The 21344-nt window shown below is 35.3% G+C and overlaps 1 protein-coding gene across 1 annotated transcript; it reads right to left on the bottom strand.

Moving 5' to 3' along the window:
- Positions 1-5622: 5622 nt before the first annotated feature.
- LOC123526263 (heat shock 70 kDa protein 12A-like) lies at positions 5623-20982 on the bottom strand. Its single transcript, XM_045305339.2, has 5 exons — positions 20819-20982; positions 11813-12139; positions 10418-10636; positions 8860-9016; positions 5623-8575 (listed from the first exon to the last, which is right to left on the bottom strand). The coding sequence occupies exons 2-5, from the start codon at positions 12131-12133 to the stop codon at positions 7533-7535; spliced, it is 1740 nt and encodes a 579-aa protein (XP_045161274.1). The 5' UTR covers positions 12134-12139; positions 20819-20982; the 3' UTR covers positions 5623-7532.
- Positions 20983-21344: the final 362 nt, after the last annotated feature.

The raw sequence follows: 21344 nt of genomic DNA, 5'->3' as shown, positions 1-21344 counted from the left end.
GCCTCAAGACTAACATTCTGACCAAGTTTCATTAAGATATGGTCATAAATGTGGCCTCTACAGTGTAAACTAGCTTTTCCTTTGATCTGACCTGGTGACCTAGTTTTAAATCCCACATGACCCAGATTCAAACTGGACCTTGAGATCATCAAAATTAACATTCTGTCCAAGTTTCATGAAGATAAAATCATAAATGTGGCCTCTACAGTGTTAACAAGCTTTTCCTTTGATTTGACCTGGTGACCTAGTTTTTGACCCCAGATGAACCAATATCAAACTTGTCCAAGACTTTATTGAGGGTAACATTCTGACCAAGTTTCATTAAGATTGGGCCCAAATTGTGACCTCTAGAGTGTTAACAAGCTTTTTCTTTGATTTGACCTGGTGACCTAGTTTTTAACCCCAGATGACCCAATATCGAATTCATCCAAGATTTTATTGAGGGTTACATTCTGACCAAGTTTCATTAAGATTGGGCCAAAAATGTATCCTCTAGAGTGTTAACAAGCTTTTCCTTTGATTTGACCTGGTGACCTAGTTTTTAACCCCAGATGACCCAATATCGAACTCATCCAAGATTTTATTGAGAGTAACCAGGGTTCTAGCCAGGATTTTCTGAAGGCATGTTGCAGAAAGATATTTTCTGACGAGCAAAGGGGTGGGTGCGGGAGGGGTTTCCCCTCCTGCACAGGGGGTGTGGGGGTCACCCCAGAAAATTTTGTGTTACTACAACTCATTTTGGTGCATTCTGGTGCATTTCAGAGTGAAAAACATTGTGGTATTTTCAGTGATTAATAAGCATCATTTACATGTACAACAAGAAAAGATATCAGGTCATAAAAATCCTATGGAGTTATTTGCTGAATGACAATTAAAAGTTCATCAATTTTAAGTTGCTAAAAATGTTCATTTACTATTTATTGTACATAAAACAACACAATTTTAGCACTGCACACAGATCTATTTGTATTTTAAAGTTTATGTCTTCTATTTCTGCGGAGTTTATTTGCTGAAAACTTATCCATTTTAAGTTTATGAAAATGTCAACTGTTTGTTGTACATACATGTAAAACAACACAATCTGAGACTGTCATCCAGGGAAACGCTGGTTTCCATTTTGGATCAATGGCCATTTGGCGTGACTTGGAAGGATTCTGAAATTTTGACCGGGGCCTCCGTGGCCGAGTGGTTAAGGTCTCTGGCTTCAAATCACTTGCCCCTCATCGATGTGGGTTCGAGCCTCACTCGGGGCGTTGAATTCTTCATGCGAGGTTCTTCATGTGAGGAAGCCATCCAGCTGACTTACGGAAGGTCGGTGGTTCTACCAAAGTGTCCGTTCGTGTTGAAATAATGCACGGAGGGTATTTCAAACTTTTCTCTACAAGTTCTATTTTGAAAGTGACGACAGAAAATATTAATTCTTGCATTGTCTTTTCGATATTCAGCCCGAGAAAACGCATTTCATACATGTGAAAAACATTAATATTTCGGCGATAATTGTTCAAAAGCATTTTACCGTGTTGCACAATTTTTGACTTAATTCCTTACATTGTCTTTCCTTGATTGCGAAAAACATTCGGACGATAATTGTTGAATCATCTGTCATTATATCTAATAACATGTATAATCTTAAAACTTGCGAAAACAGTCACTTTCATGTACACATCACATGATGCCGCCTGTCAAAGGATTTAAAGGCGGAGCTACGATGAAATTTACGTCACACGTTCCACATATAGGAAGCTGTCATTGGTTTATCGGTTATCTTAACTGGCATCGCTTTACCTAAACTATCGGGTAGCACGTGGAAGCTTTTCGAATACACTATCGAATTAATCGGGGTGTTTATTGGGATGATTTTATGACATGTCGCTTCGGCAATTAAGGGATGACGGAGGAAATAAGGGATGTCGAATATACAACTCAGAGTCTGAAGGCATGTCGCACGCGACAGGCGATAATAGCCTGGCGAGAACCCTGGTAACATTCTGACAAAGTTTCATTCAGATTGGGCCAAAACTGTGACCTCTAGAGTGTTAACAAGCTTTTCCTTTGATTTGACCTGGTGACCTAGTTTTTGACCCAAGATAACCAATATCGAACTCATCCAAGATTTTATTGAGGGTAACATTCTGACCAAGTTTCATTAAGATTGGCTCAAATCTGTGACCTCTAGAGTGTTAACAGTCAAATTGTTGACGCCGACGGACACAGGGCGATCACAAAAGCTCACCTTTGAGCACTTTGTGCTCAGGTGAGCTAAAAAAGAAAAATATGTTCATCACATTAGAAGTTCTAAAGTGATATACTTTGAGATTCGCTTTTGAGATAGTATATCTTATTTAAAACCGATCGACAGATTAATTATTTCTTACATGCACATGCGGATATGGTGGTATGACCTTATCTAGATTTTGTAACAGTTGAGAAAACAGAAAACAAAATTATATTCACTCAGAGATCAAAAAAAAAACTTCTATCGGCTATTTTGTTTATTTTGTTATTAACACTTATGATTATGTGCGAGTCCTTTCTATTTAGTATACGCCGACAATGTGTCAAAATTTGACAAGTGTAAATAACAGGCAATTATATGAAAATATCTTGTGAATGTAATCAACGTATCATAATTCGATACAATGTGTGTGTGAAACATCCCTTCACACAATTACTTACAATTTGGATATAATTTATTGAAAAAGGTATTATGTCAATGACAATAAACTAAAATCAAAACATTGAAAATATCGGACGTAGATAACAACAGTTCCTATACAAAAGAAAGGCGCGATAAAGGTAGACAAGTAAAATGAATAAATGATATACATTGTATATTTATAATAAATACATTATAGATAATAAATTTAACAATTAAGTGTTACAATACACTGTTTAATATTTAATGTTAAAATAAAATGTTGACCGCGATGGTCCCTCGCGTGAACACTGTGAATCCTCGCGGCAGTCCACCGGGAATCGTTGCGATCATGACCGCGAGGGTCGACGGGTGTCAGGCCATCGCAACTGAACACCCGAATTTTTTTTACCCGCAAGGGTCGAAGGGGTTTTTTAAGGTGCCGCGCTGGCTGTACTGTAGTTTGCAGATTTATCATAGCTTTTCTCAGCATTTACCTTATACACCAGTAATATAGTACATACCAACACATGTATATTATCTGGACCTCTAGACTCCAGTTTTTGATGTCCATTTACAGGACCCCTAGCCACTTCTTTTATCAAACATGCCGAACAACCTTAAAGGAACATGAAAATTTTAAAACTGGGTAACTTATACATTTGTCACCAATTTACATGATTTCCAGATTATAGGTAGATAATTGTATGCAATGATGATAAGCTATTAGGCTTTATAACAAGGCTAGAATTTTAAATGAGTCATAATCAGCTGTCTCGGCTAAGCTTATCCGACAACTAATCCACAATTGTGTTTTTTCTACATAAATCAGTGTCTTTTCAATTACAAAGTCAGTGCAATAGATGTAATACAAACCAGTTCCATGTATAGTATGTGTACTGCTTTGCATTTTGTTACAAAATATAATCAACCCTGTTTCCAACGTAATTTATATTTTTATTATTTTTTTCTTCTCTGTTACTCTCCAGTTTTGAAGGAAGGCATGGATTAGGTTTGTCTTATACCGTATTATGCCGTACATCCTCATATGTAGGTACCCACATAGCCGTCGTGTTTACTACCCGGCGTGATTTGACTGTTATTTCTCATATTTGAAATTATTTCCATATATAGTTACCAAATAACCACAGCTTTCGATTTAAATGCTTCTTTTAAATATTCAGAATTTGCCGATGATATTTAAAAAAGACATTTTTTAAATACACGTATATTCTGGTTTCCAAATACATAAACTTGTTAACTTGTGCTATAGATATATTACTGCTTCAAGTTTGTGCAGTGGTACACATTTTTTTGCCAAATATCTAAGAAATGATTTTTTTCGCAGTTCATGCGTAATGAACGACAGGGTATAGGATCGGCAAATCCATGAATCTCGCTAGAGTTTTGTTGTATTTAACAATATTTACATTCGCCATATTCTTTTCCATTGAAAGTTGTGACGTTCATAGAAAAGTATACAATAACTTTTATTTCCAATGTCGGGCCATCTCGTGCATGGCAATTTTGATATATCAAAGAAGTATTTATTTTTATAGCTCTTTGGATATATACACAAAGTTCCAAAATAGGTATGGCCAACACATTTAAATTTAAGCAAATTTCATCGCCATTATAATCATTGTAATGTAAGCAGTGTGAAAATAGACCGGGAGGAGTTGTGCGGAAAATAATCGTCTGCGGCATTTTGTCCGGAAACATATTTTATTAGTCCCCTACTGGTTGAAAACCACTTTCGGGGACTATAGGAATGCGCTTTTCCGTCCGTCATTCCGTCCGTCCGTCCGCAATTTCGTGTCCGGTCCATAACTCTGTCATCCATGAAGGGATCTTCATATTACTTGGCACAAATGTTCCCCATGATGAGACGACGTGTCATGCGCAAAACCCGACCCCTAGCTTAAAGGTCAAGGTCACAATTTGAGGTCAAATGTCAACAGGGCTTTTTCTCCTGTCCGGTCCATAACTCTGCCATCCATGAAGGGATTTTAATATTACTTGGCACAAATGTACCTCATAATAAGACGATGTGTCATGCACAACTTTCAGATCCCTATCTCAAAGGTCAAGGTCACACTTGGCAGCCAATTTTAACATGGCATGAACAAGGTTTGTTTCCTGTCCGGTCCATAAATCTGTCATCCATTAAGGGATTTTAATATTACTTGGCACAAATGTTCCCCATGTTAAGACGACGTGTTTTATATATACAAATCTTAATCCAATTCTTTTGTTTATAGCATACTGTATATATAGTACAATATTGTTTATACATCATTGAAAGATATCAGTTCTTCTTCCAGTAGAGGACTTTGTATTGCATGGCAATACTTCATTCACTTCTTGTCATTGTAGGTTTTCATCTAAGACAAAAAGTCATAAATTTACGGTATGGACAGATGTTTCGGTTTGGACACGTGTTACGGTATGGACACAATGTTACAATATGAACAAAAATGCGTTTACACTGATTTAAGGGAAATATGGAGCTTGGTAAATGCAGCACTCTACATAGTTCTGTGAATATTGACTTGAAAGCAAAATATAGGCAAAATTCATGCATTCCTCGACATTTTCAACTGTAGACCGTATACTGCAATCAAGACACCATGGGGGCTTTACGAATGGGCGCGGATTCCATTCTGATTATCCGGAGCTTCGAGACGTCAGGATAGTCTTACCGCGACTCCCGTTCAAAAGGCATCAAATTAAAACCAAACAAGTGTACACTCTTTCAGAAGGAAGTACAATTACTAGGGTAACTGATTTCTGAGGATGGTCAAAGAATCGAACCAGCAGACATTCCAGCTGTATTGAGACTGACGCAGCAGGCGCCACCAAAGTCTGTGAAGGAGGTCCGTCAAATACTAGGTCTATTAGGGTATTAACGGAAATTTATCACGGACATGCCCTCAAATGTTACGGTTGGCTGATGTGGTAGGGAATCTAAAAGCACAATAAAAACCTTTTTAATAAAATTATTCTTTATTTCGCCCGACTCGGCGGAAGATGCTTTCTAACTTTACATGTTTACTTAACAAACATTCAAAATGAATTACATGGACATATTAAAATATAATCAATCAATACTCGTTGACTAGAAATTACCTTAACGACCTGTTGACTAGAAATCATCCGTAATAATCCCGTAAGACAACAAAGGTATGAAGAAAACACTGCAAACAAACTTGGCAGAAAATGCTCTCCATTCTTTCTCGGAATGTTTATTAACTTAGTCTATATCCCAGATATCAAAGTTACCCTTAATAAAGGTGATTAAACGTCATTTAGATTATTCATTTATTACGCGATTTCTCTGATAGTTATCCTAGAATTAACATCCCTAAGAGTTTATGATCACAATAAAATCTACATGTGTGGACGGAGAAGAAATAATTTTACCTGAACGTACTGTGCAAAGCAAAAATACATTAAATGCTGACATTAATTACGAGCGTACATCATGCCTGAACTGATTGCTAACTAACATTGTTATATCGGAAACATACGAAAAATGTAAGTTGCGAAAACTGATGACATAAAAGTAACAAATTTACACGAGGACAGTCAAAGAGTGGGTATGCTACACATAAAAGGTTATCTCGCAACCAATTTACACCAACCTTTCCACCATATACTCACTGAAAAAGCACAATAAAAGCCTTTTAGAAAAATTACGCTTTATCTCGCCCAATTCGGCTGAAGTAGATTCTTTTGCATTACTACAAACATACCCGTAAAGTTTCCCGAAGTGGTACCCCCTGTTTTCCCGTTACACATGTAAACTTATTCTATGTGTAAATAAACTATATGTAGACTCTAGTAATTGTTCAGTTTTTCGAAAAGGAAATTTGGGTATGGTATAGCTTTAAAGAAATGCATCCTGTCGACTTAAGAATCTTTTGCAGATACAGTCGATGCCTTTTCTTTCAACACGCGATGATTTATAGAATATTTGGATTTCACGCGTAAGATCTAAAAAACTTTTACCAATGGATAACTAGTATGTTTCAATAGTATGTTCATAGAAGATAACTCCTGAGGCTATTCAAATAGTAAATAGTGCATATCGGCTTCTGGTAATATGCGCCGCCGTGAGACAAATACTGAGAAATACAGAGATACTGTCCACAGTTTAGATTGAACTGCGGTATCGAATTTTACCAAGTATATTTTTTTCCGGGCGTGCGACTGGAAAACGTCTGACGTCATAGACACTACAATACCAAATACCTCAAAAGATGATACTACAATAGAAATATAGATACAGATAATTTCTCCAGTACAATATCAGGATATATGGTAGTATGTTAGCAATCTATTTGCCAATTGTCAAACGAGGTTCAAAATAGTGACCCATTGGAATACGTTATCCAAATTAATAGAGTATGGTCCCTTATGACTCGGGGATATGAAAGAAACCTAGACAGAATGCAATGAACACAGAAAAGAAAGGGATACTGTATTAACGTCTTTTCGTGGTTGTACTTCATTATCGTATTTACAATTATACGATATGTCCTACCTACATTAACGAATATATCAGAAAACATTAATGTATCTAGATGGATTATGTATTATCTACGGGTATCAATAGATTCGTTATAGATAAATCCTTATAAATTAAATCTACAGTGACTTTTCTATTGATCAAACAAAACAGAAACGCACAAAATGCCATTTTACTGTGTAGATAGATAATTATTTCCCAATTGCCTGCCATCATCCATATAGATATCATGCCAGTGGTCAATTAATCAAATATTTTCAGTCTAAAACTTAACTCCCCAAATTCAGCATTTTGTCTACATAACCAACGCATAAATCCATAGATCTAAACGCAACAGTATGTTTAAGTAAAACGCCACGGTCTGTTTTACAGATCAAAGTTAAGCTGTCGCGTAACACCTGTAGACCTATGTTGTGAGGTAAACATCAACTCTGTTCCACCAAATGTAAATATTTCTTCGACAGCATTATCCCTTGCCTTTAATGTTTTATCCATTGGAACTCTAACATAACCAATTACTTGACATCCTGGATCTGTTGTGTACATGGGATTTTTGTTCTTTGATTTGAAAATAGTTCGCTTAATGCGTTTTTGGTAATCATTGGTTGCTCTTCCAATCCTAGACACTTCATGTCCATATCTCACCACCTGTCCAATCTCAACTGCCTTCCAGAACGAATCTTTGCAGAATGGACCTCTGTCCGTGTCGAGAAGCTTTTGTTCAGAATGCTTTTTAGGATCAAAGGGGACAGCTATACCCATACCGTATGTGTACCGTGCGATTCTTGCTGTGACTACTGTAGGATTTTGTCCGAAGAGTACGGCTCCTTTCAAGACTGCAAGTCCGCATTCAGATGGTATAATAATTTGTTTGTCCTTAAAGTGTTCTTTGAAGGTCTCCTGAACGTATGGACTTTCAGCAAAACCTCCTACTAACAATATCTTGTTCACATTGCTCATATCTGCCTCTGATAGGATCTCCTTAACATGCGTTATGACATTACTCACTGGACCTTTGAAACATGTTTTCATTACAGCCGCATCTATCCTGATTTTGTCACCTTTCCAATCAATTGTATCACTAAATCTTCCTTTAACATCCGAAACAGACCTTCCTGTTCCTTCATAAGCTTCTTTCAGACTCGAAGGAACTCTGACAACGATTCTACCTGAAGAAGCAGTTGATATATTTCTCTTTTTCGTTTCAAAATCTCTATGAATGTCAAATAGATCTTCTAGCTGTTTTTGTTCATATTTCTTCCATTCGTGCGGTCCAATTATTCGTTCAAGAAGTTGTATGTAATTCTTATCAACTTCAGTCCCACCCCATGCGCCTCCTGTTGCTTTATGTATCTCCAATAGCGTGTTGCTGGGTCTCTTCTCGTGAACAGTAATGTCTGCAGTTCCTCCTGTTTTACAGATATTTCGAAATTTATCAGTTGAATCTAATGTAAATTACAACAAAATGTGTATACTAAAATACCTTATTATGAACATCTCGGCAGTCTATTAAGTGTACTTTACATTTACTTTTTTTTGTGTTTACCCATTTCTTATTCTTTTTAGTGTAAAATTTATTTGTTGCCATTTATTAGAATGTTCAGATTATTATGTGATTGATCAAGATGATAAAATATTGATGTAGCTATACGTTACGACCTGAATTTCAAATAAGATTAGTTTGTTGACTTACCTCCTAAATCCACAATCATATATCTTGTACCCACAGATGAAATACCAATATCTGTTGTATTGCTGGCACGCCGAACCTCTGTTTGCAGTCCCTGACACCAAATGGATGCTGCCTCAGGTTCTAGTGCAATGGTAAGTTGGTCGTTAGTAATTCCAGCCTTAAGTGTAAAATTAAGAGTAAAACATGAAGACAAATAGTTACGTTGTTGTATATGCCAACGGTAAAAATAACTTCTAATGATTATGGTATTTACTCATTTATACATAGTCATTGATCTTCAGGATTCCAACAATATTCGTACAGATTCAATAAAGGTATGACCCATGTTACAGTGTATCTCCATTTGAAGAGTATTTAATTCCAACAATAAACCTACTTTGACTTAAATTTTACATGGAGCATACGTTCAAGCCCCACTTGGACCATTTTTTCCCTAATAATCTTTTTTTTCTAGTAAGCTTTTTTTTTCAAAATTTATTATTATTGCTTTATTATACAAAGGTGAAAATACTTAATTCAAGTGATTTCTTGTTGTTCAAAGTGATTTTAAATCTGAAAACGAAGGGGGCAGAGTTATTATCTTTAAAACTACTTAGTTACATGCAGTTTAAAAGTTCTCTAATTTGCCTTTACCTTCTAGATTACATTTTGTGGAAGAAATATCGGTAGGTTTAATTTTGCCCCAATTTTGAATGAAGCGGACAAAATTTAAAACAGTTCCACAGGACTTGACCTTAATATTTCAATGTTGGAGTAAGAATTATGTCTTATTAAATCGTTTTACTTCAGAAACCCTGAAAATGAAATTCACAGTTTTATTTTGTGTTTTATAATTGTTTTATAAATGTATGGCATTTCTTTTATCAAAATCAATGGTATATCTGCAAACGTATTGGAAAGTGGCCATCACTTTGAAGTTTGTCTCTACTCGAGTCTGAGGAAATACCTTGAATTATACAGAATTTATAAAAAAACGGCAAAATAAAAAAAGTTAAAAGTTTTGCATAAAAGTCTCTCACTGGATAAAGTATATTTCAGTAACATTAATTTGAAAATTTGAAATATTCAACATTAAATGAGTCATACCTTAACATAGCCCCAATATTAAAGTGCCTTGGGGCGACCGCAGAATGTCGACCCGTCCCTTTAGTAAGTGTTTATCTTTTCAGTGCTTCCTCTTGGGTCATAGAGTCCATTTAATATTCATTTGTAACAGAATTCAGGTTAAACTAGGGCTAGAGGCATAAGGGGTGTTGTCCTGTATATTTCTTCTTATGAACTGATTAAATTATTATTTGGCGAGGTCAAACAAAGATTTAATTAATTCAGCATTTTTCGCAAAAGTCATGAATAAGTGAATTAAAGCTTACTCAGATGTTAAGTAATGAGTTCTAATTGTTACTATGTGTATACTTCAATTATATGATTCATATTAACTTTAGTATCTATAATATTGAAATAAAGGATAGAAATGAATGTACATGTACCAGTGCTTGCTAATTGTACAGCGACATGAATCATTAATGTAATTTCCTCAATTGTTAAAGATCATAATTACCTCAACTGCTGCTTGTCGCATGAATCGCTTTGCCATGTCATCCCAAATTGCTGGAACGGTAAGGACATAGTTCACATCAGTATCTTGGACATCCTGAATCCTCTTATCGATTGTTTCCATGAACTTGTTCTTCAGATATCGTATAGCATGAGCAAATATCTCCAATGCTGGAAGTTTCTTTCCTGATATGTCTTCGATAGTAGAAAGATGGCTCAAGTTCTAGTAGAGAAAAATGTAAGCAAGAAAAGTATCGTGAAATTATTTGAATCAATGCAGAAGTTCTTTACTAGAGTGGGAAGTATGCATATTCGAAACAAGAGACAAATGTTTTTATTAGTGATACAAATCACTGTGTAGCAAATCTTGTAAAGGACCTACGTTAATCAAAGAGCTACACTTCCTTGTGTATTGTATTTAAAACGGCTCTAAAAGTTCGGCCACCGACTCAGTTGCGTGCACTGCGCATGTGCATCGGCTCGGACACGGTGACTGCACATGTGCGTCACCGGCTCGGAACGCTCAAAACAGTTCTTGGCAGTCGCCTTTTAGTTTTTCTATCGTACAGCAGAACATTTATCCAACTCTAAGAATACTTAGAAAAATTACGTAAATTTACAGAAATTTAGGAAAAGTTTAACAATTAAAACATGTTTAATTGTTTAAATTATCTCGTAAATTTTTACTCCTGTTTATTTTTGGTAATTTTCGAAATTTATTGACACTTTAGAAATCGCTAGGACTTTGTTAATTTTTGAGGTCTGACAGCTTATGTTTTGAGTAACGAAGTATTTCTAATTTATTTTTTATAAATTACTGCACCTTCGAACTAAATTGTTGAGAAATAAATCATTTTAACTCTTGCAAAATGTAATCATTTGCGTTCAAACTGCAACTCTAACCTGTGACAAGACACGACCTAGAGTCTTAATCTGAATCATATCACATAGAGAACTATGACTTCAGAGATAGATCGTAAATCGTAAATCATAGAACTACAACTACAAATATTGAGTCCCCCCCCCCCCCCCAAAAAAAAGTATATATGAAAACAGTAGCCAGTGTTGGTACTTAGTATTTGCGGTTTTTTATGATATATTCAATGCATTTACGAAATCGAATATAATTATTCTATTTTGGTAGTTGGTTGTTTGCAGTCAAATGAATTTGCTTAAAGGTCATATGTTTGTACTAATCTTATTTTGAACCCCATTGATAACTGTTAAGAATGTTGCAAGGCCATTTAACCCGTTAGCCAAAACACTTCAAACTTATAAATTTTGCTTTCGAATATTGTAATACATTTGTATTAATATATGAACATAAATGATATTTCTAGTTTAAAGCACATATTTTAATGTTTACGTGGTACTAGTGAGTAGTCAAAAATGGACTTACGCGGTCATCGTACAAGGCCATTTTAAACCTCCGAAAGAAGTACCACCCATGATGTTCATCTTCTTCCGCTAGACTCACAAACTTAGTTTCTGCTTCGTAGCCGAATGCGCAGAACTCTTTCCTTGGCGTCAGCAAAATACAGGATGGAGTTTTTAATGAGGCAAGCGTACCCGCTCCGGCGAACCATGCTTGGTTGGCATGTACCTTATCAGGCTCATTTAGTGTGGAATAGGCCCAGCCGCTGTAAGTTGTACCTAGATCTATAGCTGTAACGAATAGGTGACTCCTTGTAGAAGATGTCTTTGACTGCGTAGTAGCCATCAGCAGCTGTCAACATTGAAACAGTTTATATATTTTTTCCATAGATCTACTTCGTGTACATAAAGATAATAGGAAAGGGTAGATTTCTCGGAAGCACAGAGCACCTAAAACACAGCCTCAGAGCCACACATTAGCAAAGTAGGCCCACAACAAAAAGAAGCTGTAATGGAAAAGTATTACAGACGGGTTGCTTCAAACATCTAACAAGTACATATTACTTTATGTGAAATATACTAGTAGATAGAGGGTGAGGAAGTGGTAAAATGGTGGGGTGGGGTGAGGTGGGGGGAATTTGAAGAGGAAAGAAAAACAAGTATGAAAATACAAAGGGAATGATACGTTCCTTAATAACAGTCACACTACAACGTAAGCGCAGACATTCGTGTACCACAACTAAATAACATAGAAAACAGTAGGGCACCGTCTTAGACTCACAATCACACAAATGCACCCGTATAAACAGGAAAAAACAATTGTGTACCTCCTTAGGACTCCACCAGCCTGAAAAAGGGGAGCCACGAAAACTAACTCAAAGTAAAGGGGGTGGGATGCAAAAAGTAACGCAAATGCAAGGGGAAAGGAGGAGGCAATAGGGGCAGTAAGGAGGAGGGAAACACACGCATACAACAAACGTAGGATTTAGGAGAAAAGCATCATGGGGTCTTACACTTTATTAGTCATCGCACCATCAAATAGGAAAGCGTAGCGATTAACTGTAGAGGGGTCAATCACTAAACATGCACTGTGCTTCACGATTTTCGCATCGTATCCTCTTTTGATCAACCTTTTAACCCATTTTACAAATATTTGATTAAAATAAGGATTATGTTTAATTTTCCGAATTTTAAAAACTACATCTCCATAATATTCCGGGTGTGTAAGTCCAAGTTTTAAAAGTGTTTTTAGGTTCGTATTGTATTTTTCTAACAATTCCGACGATCTGTAGTAAAAGTTACTGAAAGCTTTCCGTAGCTTATGGTAACAGTAACCCTGTTGTAACAATTTCTTGGTGATATGAAGATTTCTGTCATTAAAATCATCTATCTTTGAGCAGAAATAGATGATTTTAATGACAGAACTCTTTATAAGTTATTATTACAGTTTAACACGTTGGAGGCTTACACTTATATTTCATACCAAATATCATAACAAAAGAAATATTGAAAAAAGTAAAACATACTGTACTTAAAACCATTCTTTCGTAGTATACAGATAAGTCATGCACGTATTTCATAATTTTTATTTCATCATGCCAGGTTTAACTTCACGATAACATTAATTCTCGATCGAGTTTTAACACGCATTTCTTAGTTAGATGTAAGCTAAATTCAGATGTTTAAGATATAGCAGGAACCTGCGTTACTTCGAATTACTTTCTCTTCACTGCTATGGATTCGAAGCCTCGCTTGGGGAGATGAATTCTTTCATATTAGGAAGCCATCAATTATGCTTTCGGAAGGTTACTGATTTTACCCAGACAACCGTCCATGCCTGAAATAATGCATGAAGGGGCAACTGGGGTTTTCCTCTACCATATGCTAAAACAATAAGGGTAGGTAGTTTTTTTTTTTTTTTTTTGATTTTTTCATTAAGTGGGACTTTTCGGATTTTTTGTCAAAATATGAATACAAATAAAGGCAGGCGCGTAACTAGGCATACGCAAATACGCACGTGCGTCATTTTCAAATCGCATTTTCAAAAAATAAAAAGTCTAAAATTTCGAAAACTGCATTAAAAATCGATGCTTAAGGGGGCTTAGGCATTAAATTCCTATCGATCACAGCTGAATTCTTGAGTTCTTTTAATATCTCAAAATGAAAAGATGTCCCCCACAAAAAGCCGACCGCAGACCTACTTCGTTGAACCGTTTATAACCTTTCATGTATCATGTATATTCCAAATGTAAAATGTAAACAAGCCGCGAATGTTTGAAATGGCTGACTGTGGCACTTCGCCCCCTTAACGCTGACGTTTTTGAAAGCACAGAGAACCCAAAGTCTTGTAATAAAGACGAAAAAGTGGCATTGATCACTCACGAACGTGACGTCATTCTAGCGTAAGAGTGTTTTAACAGAAAAAAGCATATTAAATAAAAACGATAATGCACTATACTGGTTTCCCAGTAGTTTCCGGACCCAAGTAGTTTTCCGGACCTTTTACATTTCGTGCTGTATAGACTTTGTGCCGTCGTAAAGCATCTGGGTAACAATATCATATCATTTAGACCTTTGTTGCCTTTACATAGCAGCGAAAACCTACCATTACCGAACTTATTTATTATTTGAATATCCCGGTTGTTTTAACTTACTTCGATGTAATGTTTACACATGAGATTGTCAACTACAGGGGAATTCCAGTTACAGTGCGCATGCGCAGAAATTGAGGTCCCTTGAAGGTAAACATCAGTCAATTGATGCTCCCATTTACAGACGATACAGTAAAAGCAATCCGATAGTAATAAAATAAAATAATGAAAGTCAGAAAAAGTCGACCTATTCACTATACTACGGCATTAAATTATCGATTGAAAAAATAAGAACCAAAAATAGACAGGGATTTACCTACGATACCGTCTATCAATCAAATGTTTAGCAGCAGTGTCCATGCCCGAGTGTTCAGGACGTTAGACTACCAATTTTGAGACCGGTCTTTTTCTTTAAAAAACAAAAATTAATTATATTAAAAGTTCTTAATTTCTTTTTTGTAATATTACCAGTCCGCTAAATACGTCCCGTCATTTCAGCGTGACGTTGCAAACGTCATTCGAACGTAATTAGACGTAACTGTAATGAGCGTATTATAAATCTAGTATATGTTAAATTCTTGAAATATACTTTTCAAATCATCATCACGCCTTAGAATTATGTTTTATTTTGAATATATATAACGAAATCGGAAATGTTTGCTTTTACAGAAAGGTTACAACTGTTATAATGAAAGGTCCGGAAAACTACTTGGACTAACTGAGATATTAATGGAATTAATTGTCCCGTTTGAGGCCTCATCTACATTTGTGTTATGAACGCAAGTGTAATACTAATTCTGCGTGGTGTTAACGGAGAACCTAGCTTTTTTCTGTGAAAATTTTATGTTTCTACTATGTTTTGTTTGAAAGTTACTGGCAAAAAATAACGATTTCGGTCCGGAAACTACTGGGAAACCAGTAGTGTAATAAGCTTTGACGTCGACGTCGTATATAGTATACGAGGCGTTGGTCAAATTGATTTGTTTACATAGTATCTAAAAGAAAGTAAAAAAAAATATGTTTCGACACATGTGATAAAAAGAATAATATGTGTGTGACTTTCCACTTTAATATCTTTAAATCCTTTTTATAAAATTGATAAAATGATCAACAGAGCCTTGCATTTTATTATTTTATTCAATTCGTTTGATAAATTCAATATGAAAAAAAAAACACTCGTGTAATATCCTCCAGGCGCGTAGCTGCCTTTACGCAGATACGCAGCTGCGTAGTCAAAATCTGGCAAGCATATACAATTCAAATTGCTAATCTATTTCGTTTCAATAAGAAGTCTAATCATGCAACGGAGATTGCTTCATATACAATCATTGCTTACTTCGTACTCTGTTTTTAAAAAGAAGAATAGCGATCTCATCGGGACAAGCAAAATGTGATCGTTAAAAATATGTTACATGTTCCCAAGTTTACCAGTAGGAATTATTTGTATAGCAAACTGATTTATAATAAGTTGATTTAACATGCATAAAAATTCACCAATTGTCTTTGTAGTTTTATAACAATTTATGTATAGTTTTGCAATTTATTTCGTTATCCTACTACATGTATTTGATTACTTATTTTGTAATAATCATGTGAAATAATACAATCATACGCCATCTATGCTAACGGTTTAAACAGGCAAACTTCTATAACAAAATTATAACACAATGTCAAAAAAAGAACGAAACAATGTTGGCTTTCAAGTTTAAAAGGAATTTTGAATAAAATATTTTTTATAATATTACAGAAATAATTTTTGCACATAATAATTATTAAGTTATTTTCAGACGTCATAGAATATCTGTTATATGTTAAATTTATAATTTACTTAAATGTATACGTAAAGGATATCGACCGAGTACAAGGTCTTCCTCTGCAGGAAAGACCTACGCACGAGCTTCTTGTGAACACCGAGAGCGCGAAGAGCTCGAGATGTTTTGAGAAGCCCGTGCGCAGGTCTTTCCTACAGAGGCCGATGTATGAGGCCGATATCCGACTTACATACCGTCATTCCATCGGTTACGATTCTGACGAAATTTTATCACAGGCATTAGATCTCAGATGATATAATGAACTTAAAGACAGAAAGGTTTTTCTGACACAGAATATAAACATGTAAGGAATTTATGTTACTTTTAGAAATTTAGAAGTTATGACGTGATAATTGTTCTCGTAATTTTGTTTATATAGGAGTAGGAAGTGGTTAAACTGCACATGCAAGACCGGGAAGGTATGTTACCCCATCAAATATTACCTGAAAGGTTTATGCAAGATAATAATTGCCTGCCTACCAAAACAGTTCTTCCATATCGGTAGACAATATGAAACCTCAGAAAAGTAAAAAATATTTTCATTTTTGTAGAGCAAATTATGGACATTTTTGTGATAAAACACCAAAAACATTGCCAAAAACGATTAAAACCTTTTACTGTTTCCGTGAAGAAACTTGATATAATTTTGAAAAAGGTCACACAAATCTCGTTTTGGAAGAATTTGACGTTTATTTATAAAAGAAAATTTAAAGTATGGTGTACAATTCGCACCATTTAATCGAATCCACTACGGTTACACGTCTGTTCCAGGAAGACATTCCTGAGCACCTTATTATTGAACAAACGGGACACTGTTTCCTTGCCAGATGTGTGTCATTTATGGCTGGATTTTAGAATAACTTTTCTCGGTGTTCATCACATTGATCTGACGTGACGGGCATAAGACCAAAGTCCGTAGGTCAAAGATCAATATCACACGTGTAGGTCAAAGGTCAAGATGTCCTGAAAATATACACACATACATGTATGTGTGCTGAAAGTCTAATTTTCTCATTGAAAGAACATCGTTTTTATTCTCACTCGTAGAAGCTTGTCTACAAAGTTCAAACAAGAAGGTTATAGAAAGTTTGTCCAGTACCGATTTAAAAAAAAATATGTATGAGACTGTGCCCCTACTTTGAAAGAAGTGTAGTTTTAAAGAACCTGACTCAATTTTTGAAATATATACCCTTAGTATAAAAGATCGTACTGAGTGTAACTAGCAACCTATGTAAATGGCTTACTTATACTTCAAACATTTAAAGAATTAAGTGAGAGGATGTGTAGTGACAACGTATCATAAATGCAGCTGATATTTTTGAAGATATATCCCTAGATGTTTAAAAATTGTATGGAGCATTACTTGTGTAGTATAAGAGGCGCTCGTAATTATAAAACACATCGAGGACAAATGAAAAGGCACAAATCGCAACCATATATTTATTAAAATCTGTGTTGCATTTTATTCAAAGTTTTAAAGTTTATTCAACTGAATAATGTTTTGATTGGAATAGGCTGGAAAATGGTGAATTGTAAAACGTTAGGTATTCTATAAGAACCATGGTCATGAACGGGAAAATATACTTACCCGTTTCAGTCGCACATTTCATACCTAAAACAAGCAGTTCGGTAAAAATGTAATTTGGATATCAAACAAGTGGTAATTTATCTTCCATTGTGTACCGGTCACATTACTTCAATACTTCTTATCTTAGAAAAACAACGCGTAGTTTATAGTTTTTCAACGTTACACAAAAAACTTGCTTGAACTTCCCTGGTGAAGTTCCGTTCTAGATTACAAAACCATTGTGACTGGCTGTTGTGAGAATGTATGTCAGTCGTCATTTTACTACACGTGTTCGCTAAAACGTGAAAGTCAGCATAAATGTGAAAAATGAATAAAATAAACAGAACAGATGTAGACTTATGTATGATTACAAATTAAATATCATATACAAGATGGATTTCATTCATCATTTCGAATTTTAGTGTAAAATTGTGAATTTTTTAAATTCTGTTTTTGTTTGTTTATATTTTGCCTAACGTGTGAACACCGCCGTGGCCTCTAGACCGGATGTTCATTAGGGAAGGTCACGCAAGTTTTTTCTGTAACGTTGACGAAAGCGTAAAATATGTTGATTATCTCAGAAATATTGAATATTGAGACAATGTGACTGGTGCACGATGGAAGATAAATTATCGCTTTTTCAATATACTAGGTACCCATGCACCGAACTGCGCGTTTAAGTTGTGAAATGTACGCTTGAAACGGGTTAGTATATTTTCCCGTTCATGACCATGGTTCTTATAGAATACCTAGGGGTAGGGTATAACATATACAGGGACATTTTCTTTTTGGTCTGGCGCCAGTGGGAAGAGCGGTCATTCTTTACTTTCACTTATCATTTTGATTTCACATACATATTTTTCCTTTCATCATTTACGGCTTTATTTGTAAATTTGGAATTTTTTCCTCATTTTGGTCAGGCATATCATGATTATCTCACCATAAAAATCATGTGATTGAAACATATTTACGTGTTTGATAGATGGTATTTAATTATTTTTCTTGTGCTCAGGTCTGGGTAGAACAGGTAGACCACTGCACGAAAATTCTTTTGTTCAAAGAGGTCTTTCAGAAAAATATAGACCTCTTCCTAACAAAGGAAGAGGTATGTAAAATTATCATTTAGTCCGTGGTCACATTGTTGTAGAATATAAAATCCTATAGAAATCAAGTAATTAAATCCGATTTTATCTTACGCCATTGCCCCACAAGTCTTAAGATACTACAGTAAAATCCAGTTCACAGTGAGATAAATATCTTCTTTCTTTTATAATTGATGATTATATATTTTAATGGCGGATTAGGTAGCTAAATTATATGTAATTATATTTCAGAAGACGTTAAACTACATTCTTAAAAACAATCAGATCAAGATTTCAATGGTTTTAGATGTTGTTCAGATATATCAACTGTCACGCTAAGATTTCAATATTTGTTTTACGAATCAATATGTTAGTACAATGTCTACCCAATGCTAATGTTAAAGCCTCGTATAAAACTTCTGAAAAAATACCTTTTTGGTTCGCTAAAGCTTGATATATGTTATTTCAATGTATATTTTAACATTGGGACATGAAAATATGTTCCTTACAAACCATGTTTGTTTACATAGATCAAAGAAGGGCTAAAATAGGGACATTTTAAATTGTTCCTTATAATAGAAAATTTACCGAAAATTCATTTTAACTATGTTCGTTATATTTGAAGTTAACTCTGTTCACAATGATTACACTAGCGTGAAATCACAATGGCGAAGCGCGAAACTGTGAATTTTTCGTAATTTCGCTCTTCGCCATTGCAATTCCGCGTTTCGCAATCGTAATGTTGCGTTTTGTACTTCTCCATCATGCACAGGTGATAAGCGAAGCGTTGGATCACGATCCATGCCGGCAAAGCGCGAGATCACAAGCACAAAATCGCGAAAATTTCTTAATTTCGCACTTCGCCATTGTGATCTCACGCTTCGCCACCGTTATTCCGCTCTTCTCGCTTCGCTATTACGCGATGGTGAAGCACGGAATTTTGCGATCTCGCATTTTGCCGTCGTGGCCCCACACGAGATCACGATAGCTAAGCGTGAAATCGATAATTTGTTTTGCACTTTGCAATCGTGTCGCACTTTGCCATCGTGGTCTAGCTCTTCGGCATCATTGGGTAGGCGATACGTGAAGCGCGGGATCGCGATGGCAAAGCTAGAGTGACGGTAAAATTCATTTTAACAACTATCGTACATTTACTTATAGACATATCCCTTGAATGATTTATCCAATCATAATGATATTTTGACAGTATATATTACCTCGAAACATCTGTTTTGTTTAAATACTTGCACACATGTACATGAACAGCAGTTTACATGTGTAATATTATACGAATACAAAGTAAAACCATACATTTTATATAAAAGAAATGAGAAAAAAAGATATTTGTGCAATATTTTTGCTTAAAAAAATATGCTATTTAAAATACACAATTTGCCGTTTTCACATTAAAAAAATAATCAGAGGAGGATACCTCGACCCCAGCATTACCTCTGCGTACTATGAAAAATGCCCCAGCTACGCGCCTGAAAGGGTTATGCCTTTACAGCACCAGCAAGTTGATTTCTAACATCACTGACCATGTTTAAAGCATAAAAAGTGCAGTTTTGCAATTTTTGATTAGAAAGTTGAAAATAAGGCCATAAAAACATTGAGTGTCGGGCCAAAAATTTAGGGTAGGTCGGGATACCAGAAACAAATATTTTTAGGCCTAACTGTAATAATGTAAAGTTAGTCTCCGCCCCCTAAAAATAAAGGAGACAGAATAAAACAACAAAACAAAAGAAACCCCAAGAAAAACAACAACAGACTAACAAAACGAAACAAAAACAACAACAACAAAATCACACACACACACACACGCACACACGCGCGCGCGCACACACACACACACACACACACACACACACACACAAATAAACAACAACAACAACAACACGAAAGAAAAACAGACAAAATATTAAATTAGCCAGCATTTGTATCTACACAAAAACAAGAAACGGCATGACATAAAAATGTTACCTTTTTTCTTCAATCGTTTATTTATTCCTATAATCATGTGTAATGTTATATATAGTTTATACTTTTTACTAAGTTTTTCTTACATTGATGTTTTAGTTGACAGCTATATTGTCAAGGTAAATAGATTCGCGGAAAAGTATTTTCAGAAATGAAATTAGATCTACTTCCTCTTTCGTTTTGAAAACTATCACCCATAGATTTATTTCCCTTGTGAAATGTTAGGACATTTAATATGTTTCGAATGCATATATGCCTGAAATCAGAAATGCATAATCGAAAGTCTGAAAAAATCGTGGGATTGGAACACTATTTTTAATGATACATTGTAATAAAGTTTTCTTAGACTGCGTCGAGGAGTTGCAATAAAGGAACTTCGTGTTAGATCGCGCCAGTGTATTTTTGATGTAAGAAGCATGTAGCTAACAACATTCAGGCCATTTTGATGAAATAGATCCAGGGCTGAAGTTTACCGAATGATTATATATTATAATCATCGTTATATGTCTATATGTGATATCGTGAAAAC

The sequence above is a fragment of the Mercenaria mercenaria genome, chromosome 14 (genome assembly GCF_021730395.1).
Source record: "Mercenaria mercenaria strain notata chromosome 14, MADL_Memer_1, whole genome shotgun sequence".
Classification (NCBI taxonomy): Eukaryota; Metazoa; Mollusca; class Bivalvia; order Venerida; family Veneridae; genus Mercenaria; species Mercenaria mercenaria.
The sequence above is the reverse complement of the archived record's forward strand: the minus strand, read 5'-3'. Positions and strand labels throughout refer to the sequence as shown.

Excerpts from the sequence above, each read along its gene's own strand:
- LOC123526263 (XM_045305339.2), bottom strand. The coding sequence starts at position 12,133 with ATGGCTACTACGCAGTCAAAGACATCTTCTACAAGGAGTCACCTATTC. Across the intron at positions 9,017-10,417 it reads TGCGACAAGCAGCAGTTGAG|GCTGGAATTACTAACGACCA; the intron begins GTAATTATGATC and ends TTTACACTTAAG. Across the intron at positions 8,576-8,859 it reads TATGATTGTGGATTTAGGAG|GAGGAACTGCAGACATTACT; the intron begins GTAAGTCAACAA and ends TCTGTAAAACAG.